The sequence below is a fragment of the Cicer arietinum genome, chromosome 4, assembly GCF_000331145.2.
Source record: "Cicer arietinum cultivar CDC Frontier isolate Library 1 chromosome 4, Cicar.CDCFrontier_v2.0, whole genome shotgun sequence".
NCBI classification, from domain to species: domain Eukaryota; kingdom Viridiplantae; phylum Streptophyta; class Magnoliopsida; order Fabales; family Fabaceae; genus Cicer; species Cicer arietinum.
The window spans coordinates 52,194,898-52,211,088 of NC_021163.2; the positions used below are offsets into that span (position 1 = coordinate 52,194,898).

Consider the following 16,191-nt stretch of genomic DNA (forward strand, 5'->3'; position numbering starts at 1 on the left):
TTTAAAATTATGGGTCTTACATTACTACCCCCCTTAAATTAGTTTCGTCCTCGAAACTTAAAGTACGTGTAACAATTCACACTTGGTTTGTACTCGAATTCAACATAATAGTCACAACTTTTTTCACCCGGCCTTCTCGAAGAAAGTGTTGTCTACCCGTTCTCATAGGGTGCTTAATAACTCTACACACATCCATAGTCGGTAAGGCTCGTCCGTTCCATTAACACGATTTTGTCTGAACTGTAATAGCACTCCCCGTGACTTGCACTTAAGGTTATCCTAATGCATAAGCAATCAACCAAAGTTCTCAAGGTCCACTGAGTTTTTCGTATTTTCCTATAACCTTGCTCTTATTGACGAATTGCAATCACGCAAGACTATTTCACGTAGCCTCATATACGTCCACCTTGTACGGAACATCCATCTAGTACCAAACCTAAACATTAAGTATGACACCGACACATTGAGTACAATATATCATTACCTAATGATAGGACTTCCAATCCATACCAAGAATGATCTTGGGTTATTGTAGAGGTAAACAAATCAAATTAATCGAGAAATCTCTATTATGGACAATTACATGGCAATGTAAACATACAATAATTTCAGTCAAAGTCTTAGCAGGCGTATAAACAACCAAATCAAAAGGTAGTGACGACACAGATAACTTCCAACGATTCACACAATCCATAGTAATGAAGGAATGGGTTGCCCCAGAATCAGAAAGTGCAGTTAGAGGGTTACCTGTAATCGCACAGTCACATTGAATCAGATTGCTAGATAAATTTTCAACTTCAGCACCGACGCAATAAACACGTCCTCTAGCAGTAGGAAGAGTAGTCCTAGCTACATTCACTATTGGTTCCACCTTCGGAGCCTTGCAATTCTTTGCAAAGTGTCCTGGTTTATGGCAATTGTAGCAAGTATGATTGTTAAAGGTACAAGCATTAGTATAATGTCCCTCTTCTCCACATCGGAAACATCGTATCACTTGTCCCACTTGTCTCCCAAAGTCTTGGTTCCCTGGGTTATTCTGTCCCCCGTTGTTATCATGTGGTCGATGATAAGGTTTAGCAACTTGTTTTCCCTTGTTCCGATAATTCACCCGACTAGGCCCTCCTGGGGTTAAAATTCCCTCCTCGGCTAGCTCTCTTATTCTTCATATCCTCAACTTCTCTACATTTTTCCACAAGAACTTGGAAACGTTGAATTCCCAAGGGTAAGACAGAGTCTTGAATCTCATACTTTAGTCCGTCTTGGAAACGATGACACATGAATGGTTCATCAACCTCTTCACGGAAAAATCTGAAATGCCTTGATAGTGATTCAAACTTAGCAGCATATTCGCCCACGGTCATGTTCCCCTGATGTAGTTTCAGGAAATCATCACCCAGTCTAGTCCTGGTACTCATCGGGAAGTATTTGTCGAAAAACTTCCCTTTGAAAGATTCCCAGTTCACCTCCTCGTGAGCTGATCTCATCAACAACCTTGTACTCCTCCACCAGTACTCAGCATCTCCTAGTAGCATATAAGTGGCATAGTTGACCCTCACTCCCGCCTGACAGTTAATCATTTTCCCAGTCCACCTCCTCGTGAGCTGCTCTCATCAACAATCTTGTACTCCTCCACCAGTACTCAGCATCCCCTAACAACATATAAGTGGCATAGTTGACCTTCACTCCCACTTGATAGTTAATCATTTCGAATATCTTCTCCACTTCTTGGATCCATTGATCTGCTTTCTCTGAATTTTCATCCCCCTTAAACTTGGGAGGATTGTAACGACGGAAGTCTTCTAATCCTCTTGACTCCGTAGCCCGGATCTCTCTTCCCCTCTTTTCAAGATCACGTTGAGTCTAGGCAGCAGTCTGTGCAGCAACAAAAGCAGCCATGGTATTCATAGCCTCCGCCATTCGATCGTCCCTATTAGCATTGGCTCTTGGAACGTCATCCCTTCTTGGCGGCATGGTTTTCCTATAAAACCATCATCAAGTAGAGTCTTAACACTACATCATCACATGATAATTATTGCGGACCTGACAACTCAACCCACCTAAACCGACGCATGATCAGATAACAACTCCCAACTTACAGGTTGACCTACAATCTATAACCAAGGCTCCACATCCCCCAAAGAAAACCCAACCAAAGCTCTGATACCACAATGTAACACCCCGATTTTCAAAGCGAGGGTGTATTATATTTTTTTTCAAAAGAAATTATAATAAATCAAGAATTAAATAAGGTAATACCTTTGGATAAATAATTGAGTCATTATAATTTACAAGCAGCGGAAAAGTTTCTCAAAATATGAATCCAAAGTATTTACACAACAATAAATGATACATGGAACCCATTCAAATAAGATGTCATACTGACAATATTAGTAAAGGTACATTTTTCCAGTTCAAAATAACGTAATCCAAAAGAAAGACATATGATCCCTCTATGTCATCCTAATCTGATCATTCTACAAAAAACTATAGCTATACACCCTGAGTGATCTCCACGCGCCCCGTGAGATCCACCTATCATAGCTCCAGTCAAGCATTCCCATCTACATTCCCATCCGTAGGGTACGAACCGGTAGGATCGTCCTGGCTCTCATCTGAGGGCAAAGCCCAGATTTCCATAATAGTTGTAAAGGGTCACCAACCGAAATTAACAGTTAACACATAACATTTAAGTTTTCAAATGCACAAGATAACCTTTCAATCTAGCATGCACCTTAAAAGGATTTTCCATATGCTAAAAGTTCATATAATGTTTGCCAAATGAAAATGAAGTCAAAATAAGTCTTAAATCAATCAAGTAATAAACAACTGGCCAATCCATTGATGAACCAATTGAGCAATCGATCATCTAACTCAAAATAAGAATTTCCACTAAGCCAAATGATTGGGAAATCGATTTGGATGAAGGGTTTTAGTGAAAACTGAACTCTAGGCTTAATTCAATCGATTGGGCAATCGATTGGGCAATCGATTGGGAAATCGATTGGGAAATCGATTTCTTAACTAGCTGCGCCCCTGTAACTTGCCAAATCGATTGGAAAATCGATTTCTTAAATAGTTGAGCCCCTGTAACTTGCCAAATCGATTGGAAAATCGATTTCTTAAATAGCTGAGCCCCTGTGTGTAGGTTAGACGTTATTCTCCCTTTTTCCATCTCGCTTACCTTTTAAATTTGGAAGGCCTTTGACCATTCACAACAATATGCCACCTCTTTAAACTTCTTCAGTTTGTGAAATTAGTATTGCCATTCAAATTATCAATACCTAAAATATACTTGAACATAATCTCGTCCAACCCAATTTGACTACAATTCAGATCCACAAATATCTTCCTAAAATTCCTTTTGACTTTCTCTATAATGTCATCAATCCATTCATTTTAGATAAGATGACTACGCAATTCTTTTTTTACATTTCACATATGTCACAGAAGAGGGTTGACGATCACTCTAGCTTACATTTAATGTCATGGTTAAGAGAAAAATTTGTAAAATGTAATAAAAAAAATTAAAGGATTGAAATAAATCTTTTAAAATATAAAGTACAAAAATTAGTCAAAAATTATACATATACATTGTAGGGTTAAATATATTATTAGTCCCTATAAATATATGACCTTTCAAGGTTAGTCCGTAAACAAGTTAATTCACTTTTAATCCCAATTTTGATTTTATAGGAACTAAAACTATCAATTAGAGACTAAAAGCAAATAAAAATAATTTAGAATAAAAAGGTGAGAATATTTTTATATCATATCAAAGACAACATTCTCAATTGTTATAAATATTGTTCTCATGACGAACAGGTTCATTGCACTCATAAATATTCATATCAGTTCAGCAAAATAATAAGAATTAACTTTGAAGAAAAAATCATTTCAATATTGAGTCATTTATTAAGTCATTTGTTTAAAGAACGATGGAAGAACATTCACCAGAATGTTCTATTTGTTCTATTAAAGAACAATTGACAATAAGGATCTTCTTGAAAGGGCAACGTGCAGTAAATCAGTTGGCATTTCGCACATGAGCTTTCTAACATTTAATGAGCAATTAAAAGTCAAGATTTGAAGGTCTACTTGCAAAAAACAAACATACAGAATGTTCTACATAATGATACTCGAATCGATGACAAAATGATTGCAGAACATTCTGCTTATCTTAAATAAAAGACAACATACAAATGATTCAGTTTTGGGATCACTAAAAGCCTGTTTTAGATTTATAATTTGCACATGGGCCACACAAAAGTAATCAAGCCAGTAACTCGAATTGAAGGGCCAAAGGAGGAAAACAGCTTCCAGATTGATCTCCAAATTGATGAGTTGTAAGAAAGAAAGACAAAGACGCAAGTAAAATGTACTTACAATGTTATGTTGAAAGCTTTGAATAATTCAGATTCAGAATAGTAGCAAATGACACGTGAATGCCCATTCTCAGACTCTTTCACGTTTTCCATCAGATAAAAAAGCAAGAACATTATGGGTTTGTCAATAATGTTCTGGACAATAATATAAACATGTGTTTAATGGTTTTAAAACAAATGTGACACTTTGCTGATGTGTCTAACAGCTATATTCAGTTTGAATTGAATATTCAACGTTTCTCATCACCTATAAATTGAAGATTAACCGTAAGATTAAGACAATAGTTCAATTTGCAATCTACCAAAACTTGTTCAAGTAATCACAAGTAAAAAAATCTTCAAGAAAACTCCATCACTCTTTACTATACTTGTGGATCCACATTTATTGAGTTTGTCTTTATTGATAACTAATTGTGATGAATATATTAGAGATAAATGTGTGTGTATCAATGTGTGTAGGTTAGACGCTATTCTCCCTCTTTCCATCTCGCTTACCTTTTAACTTTGGAAGGCCTTTGACCATTTTCTCTAGAGGAGATGCTTCTTTGAACATAAAAGAAACTTCAAGGCTTGACTATCAACCCATTTTCCTCTTAGCTTAGACCTACTTATGTTATTCCAAGTACAAGAGAATGTAAACTTGGGTTAAATCGGGGTTAACGTATCTATAGAATGTTAAAGACTTTGCATCATCCTTTTTTGGATGCAATTCAATGAAATCCGTATTATACCCTTTGGGCATATACATATTATTATGAAACTCTAGGATGAAATTGCATAGACAATATTTTAACAACTCCTAACTTCCCATACTGAAATTACAATTGAAAACAATATTGTACTCTGAATTTTTATTACTTTCACAACAATATGCCACCTTTTAAACTTCTTCAGTTTGTGAAATTAGTATTGCCATTCAAATTATCAATACCTAAAATATACTTGAACATAATCTCGTCCAACCCAATTTGACTACAATTCAGATCCACAAATATCTTCCTAAAATTCCTTTTGACTTTCTCTATAATGTCATCAATTCATTCATTTTTGATAAGATGACTACGCCAATTCTTTTTTTACATTTCACATATGTCACAGAAGAGGGTTGACTATCACTCTAGCTTACATTTAATGTCATGGTTAAGAGACAAATTTGTAAAATGTAATAAAAAAAATTAAAGGATCCAAATAAATCTTTTAAAAGATAAAGTACAAAAATTAGTAAAAAATTATACATATACATTGTAGGGTTAAATATATTATTAGTCCCTATAAATATATGACCTTTCAAGGTTAGTCCGTAAACAAGTTTCTTCACTTTTAATCCCAATTTTGATTTTATAGGGACTAAAACTATCAATTAGAGACTAATCATTACATCAATCGATTGAGGAATCGATTGGATAAATGTTTTTAAGTGAAACCTGAGTTCTGGGATACAATCAATCGATTAGACAATCGACTGGGCAATCCATTGAGCAATCGATTTAGCAAGTCACAGAAACAACAAGTGATGGGAACAATCGATTACCAAATCGATTGATACCAAGTTTAAAATCAGGTTTTAAGTTCTGTGATGCAACAAATCGATTGGGACATCAATTGATTTAGTTTTCTTAAAAATCCAAGTTTGACGCAATCGATTAGGCAATCGATTGCTGATTAATCATTCATCAGAACAACTTTGATCAAATCGATTGGCAAATACATTTTGTCAAAATAGTTGAGGTTCTGTAACACGCACAATCGATTGGCAAATCAATTGATGGAAAAGTCTGAGTCACTGTGATCAGCACAATCGATTGACGAATCGATTGAAGAAAATGTTCAAGTTACAGAAAGGGTTCAGCTAAGTGCCAAATCGATTATGAAGTCGACTGAGGAATCGATTGTTTTGATTTCGTTGTTGAATCAAAACACCTATAATCGATTATTCAATCGATTTGGATAAAATCTTAGTTCCAGTTCTGATTAATGTATTAAAAGAATCGATTGGCAAATCTATTCATGCTTATATGATTCAAGATTCAAGAAAAACAAGACCTGCGAAAATCGATTAGGCAATCGATTAATGCATTATGAAATCGATTAGAAAATCGATTGTCCTGATGTTTTCTTTGAATATATATAAGCTGATTCAAACGTTTTTAAAAAGAACTTTTGCACAAAACTTTTGCATACTTTTCATAATCTTTGAAAATCACTTGAAAAACACTTTTGACAAAAACGTTTTTCACACACACACACACAAACATTCATAGCCCAAAAATACTTTTGTGTGAGAACCAAAATAGTGATTTGAGTCAAATCTTTGTACATCTTTAATTCTTGAAAAACACAACTCTTTGTAATTAAAGGATTGGAAAATCCAGTTTAGAAACTGGTGGCGATCTTCGTTGATGTAGGATCATCAAGAAGGAGCTTCACTTGATCTTGTGTATGTTTGACGATTGACTGCAAAGATCAAGGGGTTAAGCAATAGGAAAGAATTCGAGTTAGATAGATAGGTTTCGAGGAAACTGGACAATATGTAACAAGTCTTAATTCTTTCTATTGGAGAAAAATCTGAAATCTAGTTGGATTGTCAGGACTAGATGTAGGCTGTCATACTGACAGTTGAACATGGATAAATCTTGGTGCCATCTCTCTATCCCTTATCTCTTTACTTTTCATATTCATCTAGTATGCGATCTAATATTTCCGCTGTGTACTTTGGGTATGAATCTTGCATAGTTAACATAGGAATTAAAATTGAACACGTTGGATTTCATCTTAATTCTCTTATTCTTAATCAAAAGAAGTCATATTTTTCCAACATAAACTTGGGTTAAATCGGGGTTAACGTATCTATAGAATGTTAAAGACTTTGCATCATCCTTTTTTGGATGCAATTCAATGAAATCCGTATTATACCCTTTGGGCATATACATATTATTATGAAACTCTAGGATGAAATTGCATAGACAATATTTTAACAACTCCTAACATCCCATACTGAAATTACAATTGAAAACAATATTGTACTCTGAATTTTTATTACTTTCACAACAATATGCCACCTCTTTAAACTTCTTCAGTTTGTGAAATTAGTATTGCCATTCAAATTATCAAAACCTAAAATATACTTGAACATAATTTCGTCCAACCCAATTTGACTACAATTCAGATCCACAAATATCTTCCTAAAATTCCTTTTGACTTTCTCTATAATGTCATCAATTCATTCATTTTTGATAAGATGACTACGCCAATTCTTTTTTTACATTTCACATATGTCACATAAGAGGGTTGACGACCACTCTAGCTTACATTTAATGTCATGGTTAAGAGACAAATTTGTAAAATGTAATAAAAAAATTAAAGGATCGAAATAAATCTTTTAAAAGATAAAGTACAAAAATTAGTCAAAAATTATACATATACATTGTAGGGTTAAATATATTATTAGTCCCTATAAACATATGACCTTTCAAGGTTAGTCCGTAAACAAGTTTATTCACTTTTAATCCCAATTTTGATTTTATAGGGACTAAAACTATCAATTAGAGACTAAAAGTAGATAAAAATAATTTAGAGACTAAAAAGGTGAGAATATTTTTATAATTAAGAACTTAAAATAAAATTGTTAAAACGGACTAAAAACTTATTTAACCATAAATTATAATATACAACTAAATGTGGAGTTCACTATGGTGTCTAATTACAATTGTAAATGTAGTACAATCCTTCATCATTCATCCTTTGATAATTTGAAAATTACATCTTAATAAACTTTAATGAGAAGTGTTGTGTTCATGCCTGCCAACAACACCTTCGTCAGAAAAGAATTTAGCCTAGAACCAATGTGACTTCCACACTCTATTCATTTCTTCAATAGGAACATTCTTTGTCTCAGGCAAGAACAAGGCTATGAAGATAGTCATGATAAGGACAAAGCCAGCAAAAAAGAAGAATAGGCCAAACTTCAAATGGCAAAGCAATGTGAGAAAGATTTGTGCAATGAAAAATGTAAATAACATGTTCACGCCAACATTAATAGCTTGACCTGCGGATCGAGCTTCAAGAGAACATATTTCACTAGGAACCAACCAACCCAATGGACCCCAAGACCAAGCATAAGCTGCAACATAGGCACATATCAAAAATAAAAGGAGATTGGCTTCTCCTTTAGTTAACGAGCCTTCACCACTTAGTCCAAACTTTGCAGCAATCATTCCTCCAATAGCAATCTACAAGTAATTAATGGTTGTAACATTTATATATACCAATAATTCTCATACGATAAAAACGAGAAAGAATTAACATGTTTTACGCCATAAATAATAAGTCAAGGTAAAATTAAATTTTAAGAAAATAGATGTCATCTTTACCTGGCAAATAAACTTTTGGGCGCCACCTTCAATGAACAAGATCTTTCTTCCAAACTTGTCTACGGTGAAAATGGAAACAAGTGTGGCAACTACATTTACTCCTCCAGTAATGACCGCTGACATAAGGGAAGCTTCATTACCGAATCCCAAAGTCTTGAAGAGGACGGGTGCGTAAAACATGATAACATTAATGCCAGTGAATTGTTGGAAAAAAGGAGTTAAACTACAAAAAGTTAGTTGTGGTCTATATTTTGGTTGTACAATGTTCTTCCATGGGTGTTCCACCTTTTTAGCTTGTTCACTTGCATCTATAAGATCTTGAAACTCCTCCTCAACGTTCTTAGTACCGCGAATCTTTTGCAACATTATCTTAGCATTTTCATGCTGACCTCTCTCAATCAAGGAGTTAGGTGTGTCACCCAAGAAAAGAGATCCCAAACACAATAAAATTGCAGGCACAGCTCCTACACCCAAGGAAATTATCCATCCATTTTCGTGCTCGGAAGTCCCATAATTGATAAGGTTTGCAATTAAGATGCCAATTGTAATCATCATTTGGAAGCCCATATTAAGTGCTCCTCTAATCTTTGTTGGAGCCATTTCAAATAAATATACTGGAACAGACTGAATGTTGCATATATATAACAAATAAATCAATAAAAAAAAATACTTATACTGGTTCAAAATTTATTTAAGGTTTAAAGGACACAAATTAAACAATAGGGCTCATATGTTACGTATTAAAAACAGAATGTTCTAGTTGTTCTATTAAAGAACAATTGACAATAAGGATCTTCTTGAAAGGGCAACGTGCAGTAAATCAGTTGGCATTTCGCACATGAGCTTTCTAACATTTAATGAGCAATTAAAAGTCAAGATTTGAAGGTCTGCTTGCAAAAACAAACATACAGAATGTTCTACATAATGATACTCGAATCGATGATAAAATGATTGCAGAACGTTTTGCTTATCTTAAATAAAAGACATAGCAATAAAAACAAACATACAGAATGTTCTACATAATGATACTCGAATCGATGATAAAATGATTGCAGAACGTTTTGCTTATCTTAAATAAAAGACAACATACAAATGATTCAGTTTTGGGATCACTAAAAGCCTGTTTTAGATTTATAATTCGCACATGGGCCACCCAAAAGTAATCAAGACAGTAACTCGAATTGAAGGGCCAAAGGAGGAAAACAGCTTCCAGATTGATCTCCAAATTGACGAGTTGTAAGAAAGAAAGACAAAGACGCAAGTAAAATGTACTTACACTGTTATGTTGAAAGCTTTGAATAATTCAGATTCAGAATAGTAGCAAATGACACGTGAATGCTCATTCTCACACTCATTCACGTTTTCCATCAGATAAAAAAGCAAGAACATTATGGGTTTGTCAATAACGTTCTGGACAATAATATAAACATGTGTTTAATGGTTTTAAAACAGATGTGACACTTTGCTGATGTGTCTAACAGCTATATTCAGTTTGAATTGAATATTCAACGTTTCTCATCACCTATAACTTGAAGATTAACCGTAAGATTAAGACAATAGTTCAATTTGCAATCTACCAACACTTGTTCAAGTAATCACAAGTAAAAAACTCTTCAAGAAAACTCCATCACTCTTTACTATATTTGTGGATCCACATTTATTGAGTTTGTCTTTATTGCTAACTAACTGTGATGAATATATTAGAGATAAATGTGTGTGTATCAATGTGTGTAGGTTAGACGCTATTCTCCCTCTTTCCATCTCGCTTACCTTTTAACTTTGGAAGGCCTTTGACCATTTTCTCTAGAGGAGATGCTTCTTTGAACATAAAAGAAACTTCAAGGCTTGACTATCAACCCATTTTCCTCTTAGCTTAGACCTACTTATGTTATTCCAAGTACAAGAAAATGTAAACTTGGGTTAAATCGGGGTTAACGTATCTATAGAATGTTAAAGACTTTGCATCATCCTTTTTTGGATGCAATTCAATGAAATCCGTATTATACCCTTTGGGCATATACATATTATTATGAAACTCTAGGATGAAATTGCATAGACAATATTTTAACAACTCCTAACTTCCCATACTGAAATTACAATTGAAAACAATATTGTACTCTGAATTTTTATTACTTTCACAACAATATGCCACCTTTTAAACTTCTTCAGTTTGTGAAATTAGTATTGCCATTCAAATTATCAATACCTAAAATATACTTGAACATAATCTCGTCCAACCCAATTTGACTACAATTCAGATCCACAAATATCTTCCTAAAATTCCTTTTGACTTTCTCTATAATGTCATCAATTCATTCATTTTTGATAAGATGACTACGCCAATTCTTTTTTTACATTTCACATATGTCACAGAAGAGGGTTGACGATCACTCTAGCTTACATTTAATGTCATGGTTAAGAGACAAATTTGTAAAATGTAATAAAAAAAATTTAAGGATCCAAATAAATCTTTTAAAAGATAAAGTACAAAAATTAGTAAAAAATTATACATATACATTGTAGGGTTAAATATATTATTAGTCCCTATAAATATATGACCTTTCAAGGTTAGTCCGTAAACAAGTTTCTTCACTTTTAATCCCAATTTTGATTTTATAGGAACTAAAACTATCAATTAGAGACTAAAATTAAATAAAAATAATTTAGAGACTAAAAAGGTGAGAATACTTTTATAATTAAGAACTTAAAATAAAATTGTTAAAACAGACTAAAAACTTATTTAACCATAAATTATAATATACAACTAAATGTGGAGTTCACTATGGTGTCTAATTAGAATTGTAAATGTAGTACAATCCATTCATCATTCATCCTTTGATAATTTGAAAATTACATCTTAATAAACTTTAATGAGAAGTGTTGTGTTCATGCCTGCCAACAGCACCTTCGTCAGAAAAGAATTTAGCCCAGAACCAATGTGACTTCCACACTCTATTCATTTCTTCAATAGGAACATTCTTTGTCTCAGGCAAGAACAAGGCTATGAAGATAGTCATGATAAGGACAAAGCCAGCAAAAAAGAAGAATAGGCCAAACTTCAAATGGCAAAAGCAATGTGAGAAAGTTTGTGCAATGAAAAATGTAAATAACATGTTCACGCCAACATTAATAGCTTGACCTGCGGATCGAGCTTCAAGAGAACATATTAGAAAGATTTGGGCAATGAAAAATGTAAATAACATGTTCACGCCAACATTAATAGCTTGACCTGCGGATCGAGCTTCAAGAGAACATATTTCACTAGGAACCAACCAACCCAATGGACCCCAAGACCAAGCATAAGCTGCAACATAGGCACATATCAAAAATAAAAGGAGATTGGCTTCTCCTTTAGTTAACGAGCCTTCACCACTTAGTCCAAACTTTGCAGCAATCATTCCTCCAATAGCAATCTACAAGTAATTAATGGTTGTAACATTTATATATACCAATAATTCTCATACGATAAAAACGAGAAAGAATTAACATGTTTTACGCCATAAATAATAAGTCAAGGTAAAATTAAATTTTAAGAAAATAGATGTCATCTTTACCTGGCAAATAAACATTTGGGCGCCACCTTCAATGAACAAGATCTTTCTTCCAAACTTGTCTACGGTGAAAATGGAAACAAGTGTGGCAACTACATTTACTCCTTCAGTAATGACCGCTGACATAAGGGAAGCTTCATTACCGAATCCCAAAGTCTTGAAGAGGATGGGTGCGTAAAACATGATAACATTAATGCCAGTGAATTGTTGGAAAAAAGGAATTTAACTACAAAAAGTTAGTTGTGGTCTATATTTTGGTTGTACAATGTTCTTCCATGGGTGTTCCACCTTTTTAGCTTGTTCACTTGCATCTATAAGATCTTGAAACTCCTCTTCAACGTTCTTAGTACCGCGAATCTTTTGCAACATTATCTTAGCATTTTCATGCTGACCTCTCTCAATCAAGGAGTTAGGTGTGTCACCCAAGAAAAGAGATCCCAAACACAATAAAATTGCAGGCACAGCTCCTACACCCAAGGAAATTATCCATCCATTTTCGTGCTCGGAAGTCCCATAATTGATAAGGTTTGCAATTAAGATGCCAATTGTAATCATCATTTGGAAGCCCATATTAAGTGCTCCTCTAATCTTTGTTGGAGCCATTTCAGATAAATATACTGGAACAAACTGAATGTTGCATATATAACAAATAAATCAATAAAAAAAATACTTATACTGGTTCAAAATTTATTTAAGGTTTAAAGGACACAAATTAAACAATAGAGCTCATTTGTTACGTATTAAAAAAAAATATTTTAGTCTTCAATAATTTAGAAAGTGTGTTTAGGGATTTTTAAGAAAAACTAAAGTTATTTTGTGTTTTTTTATGGTAATGAAAATTATTTTCAACAGAAACTACTCAAAACAAGTTCCTATTCAAAGTATTTTCTAAGCCTTTTAAGATTTTAATTTTTTATAAATTTCATAATAAATTGATAAAAAGAACTAAAGAAAAAAATATATATGTTTTAAAAACTGATTGACAAACGGGTCTTTATGTTCATCATTTAATTACCTGATTGCAGTACCCCACCCGAAAACCGAGCAACAAACGACCAATTATAAGCATTGCAACATTGATAGCAAAACCATTTAGCAATGCACCAAGAAGGAAAAACAAACCACCTAAAAACATTGAAGGTTTACGTCCAAGTAATCTTGTTGTAATTGAAGCAAAGAAAGAGGCTACCAATGCTGCAAGGTATAAGGAAGAGGTAAATAATGTGAGGAGTTGATTGTCAAATTTGCAATATTGACTCTCGGTGTCTGATTCATCTTTCATTTGTTTATACACATACGGAAAGAACTTGATTAAGAACGGTTCCATGGAAGTCACTCCTCCAGTAATGCCAAGGTCATAACCAAAGAGAAGACCTCCCACTGCAGCCACAAAACATGTCATCAACACAAAGGCCGTAACCTTTCCTTCATTATGTCTTCCTCCTCCAGATGCTACAAAAGCTCCTCTTGCCATCTTTTTAATATTACCTCTTTGTTCTTTCTTTGGTATCCCTTGATATATTGTTCTTGAACAATGATTGTCACATTATATAGTGTTTTATGTTTTTTTATGATAAGATATGACAAACGAAATGTTATCTGTCGAAAACTTACAAAGTATTAATTAATTAAATAAAAGACAACATAATAATGATTCAGTTTTGGGATCACTAAAAGCCTGTTTTAGATTTATAATTCGCACATGGGCCACCCAAAAGTAATCAAGCCAGTAACTCGAATTGAAGGCCCAAAGGACGAAAGCAGCTTTCAGATTGATCTCCAAATTGATGAGTTGTAAGAAAGAAAGACAAAGACACAAGTAAAATGTACTTACACTGTTATGTTGAAAGCTTTGAATAATTCAGATTCAGAATAGTAGCAAATGACATGTGAATGCCCATTCTCATACTCATTCACGTTTTCCATCAGACTAAAAATCAAGAACATTATGGGTTTGTCAAGAACGTTTTGGACAATAATATAAACATGTGTTTAATGGTTTTAAAGCAGACCTGACACTTTGCTGATGTGTCTAACAGCTATATTCAGTTTTAATTGAATATTCAACGTTTCTCATCATTTATAAATTGAAGATTAACTGTAAGATTAAGGCAATAGTTCAATTTGCAATTTACCAACACTTGTTCAAGTAATCACAAGTAAAAAAACTCTTCAAAAAAACTCTATCGCTCTCTACTATATTTGTGGATCCTCATTTATTGAGTTTGTCTTTATTGATAACAAATTGTGATGAATATATTAGAGATAAATGTGTGTGTATCAATGTGTGTAGGTTAGACGCTATTCTCCCTCTTTCCATCTCGCTTACCTTTTAACTTTGGAAGACCTTTGACCATTTTCTCTAAAGGATATGCATCTTGGAACATAAAGGAAACTTCAAGGCTTTACTGAAATACCAAATTTCATTTACAATCCCTAAAAAAACACAATGAAAAAAAATAAATTTTCCTTTTTCAAATAAACAAGATGGATACATGCCAACAAAAAATAATACTTAAATTAATTTTTTTATGATTAAAAAAGTTGGTAAAGAAACCTAACATTTTGGTATTCTTCGCTTCATCATATTTCAAAATTTTGACCCTAACTTAAAAATTCAAGCCAAATTTTACTGAAATATCTAATTTCATTAACAATCCCTAAATAAATGAAATCTATTATATATATTTAAAACAGATTCCCGATGCCACATCATCATATTTTGCCACTTCAACATATTTCATCCACATCAGCCAAAAAGCTGATGTGTACCTCATGAGAGTATCCATCTTCTTTCAACAACTTCTCATCTTCCTTCCACAAATTTCTTTAATACCTCCAAAATCTATTTGATAATATTATTTTATAATAAATTTATAAATTGAAAAATTATTTTACAATTATTTATAATAAATTTATAAATTATTTTACAATTTGATCATAATTTATAATTTATATTATTATCAAATTATTTATAAGTTATTTTATAATAAATTTATAAATTATTTTATAGTATTATTAGTCATTTACCAGTTGTAATTACTTATAAAACTTATAAAATTATTTTACAATTATTTATAATAACTTTATAATTTATAAATTATTTTACAATTTGATAATAATTTATAATTTATATGTTGAAAAAATCACTCATAAATATCGACATAAATGTTATTTATCTAATCCTGCTTACAATTATATTATTCCACTTATGGTGAGTAATGATTTTATACGTTTCTAATTCAATTAATCATTAATGTCAATCCATTTAAAATTACTTTCAATTTATGTCAATCCATTTTTTTTAGTAACATTTTATAAAATAAAAATATATATTCTATTTGACATAAAAGACACAAATTTATTAAAAATAATCATAAAATACGAATATATAAAAAATTATTAAAAAAGTTACTTCCAATTATTAAAATACACAAATTTATTTAAAATTATAATATATATGAATATATTAAAAAATATAATGAACCAATGTTTACTATATATGTGTTCTGAAAAAATATGTTAATACTAAATTTTTATCAATTAAATTATATATTTATAATTGAATGCTATTTTTTATTTTAATTTTCCTTATTATAATCATAATTTGAATGTTAAAAAATTAATGAAAAATTAAGTATTGCATAAAATTAAATTATTTTTTAATAGAATTTATTTTTGGTACCTATCAATATAACTATAATTCAATGGCAGAAATAATTAGTTAAAACTTTTAAATACCTAAAATTGATTTAAAGTATAAGCAAATCTTTAATAAAATAAATTTTAAACTCTTGATGAAATGTATTCAATAATTTTTTTTTACAACAACTTCTCATGCTCGCAATTAAAACATCATACTAATAAAACAAATAAATTTAGACTACG

At 32.2% G+C, this 16,191-nt stretch overlaps 1 protein-coding gene and 1 pseudogene across 1 annotated transcript; both read right to left on the bottom strand.

Moving 5' to 3' along the window:
• Window positions 1-8,215: 8,215 nt before the first annotated feature.
• Window positions 8,216-9,352, bottom strand: LOC101500649 (sugar transport protein 10-like). The gene is made up of 2 exons (XM_012715081.2): window positions 8,753-9,352; window positions 8,216-8,611 (listed from the first exon to the last, which is right to left on the bottom strand). The coding sequence occupies exons 1-2, from the start codon at window positions 9,350-9,352 to the stop codon at window positions 8,216-8,218; spliced, it is 996 nt and encodes a 331-aa protein (XP_012570535.2).
• A 2,214-nt stretch (window positions 9,353-11,566) lies between these two features.
• Window positions 11,567-13,777, bottom strand: LOC101496538 (sugar transport protein 10-like; annotated as a pseudogene).
• Between the last annotated feature and the right edge of the window lie 2,414 nt (window positions 13,778-16,191).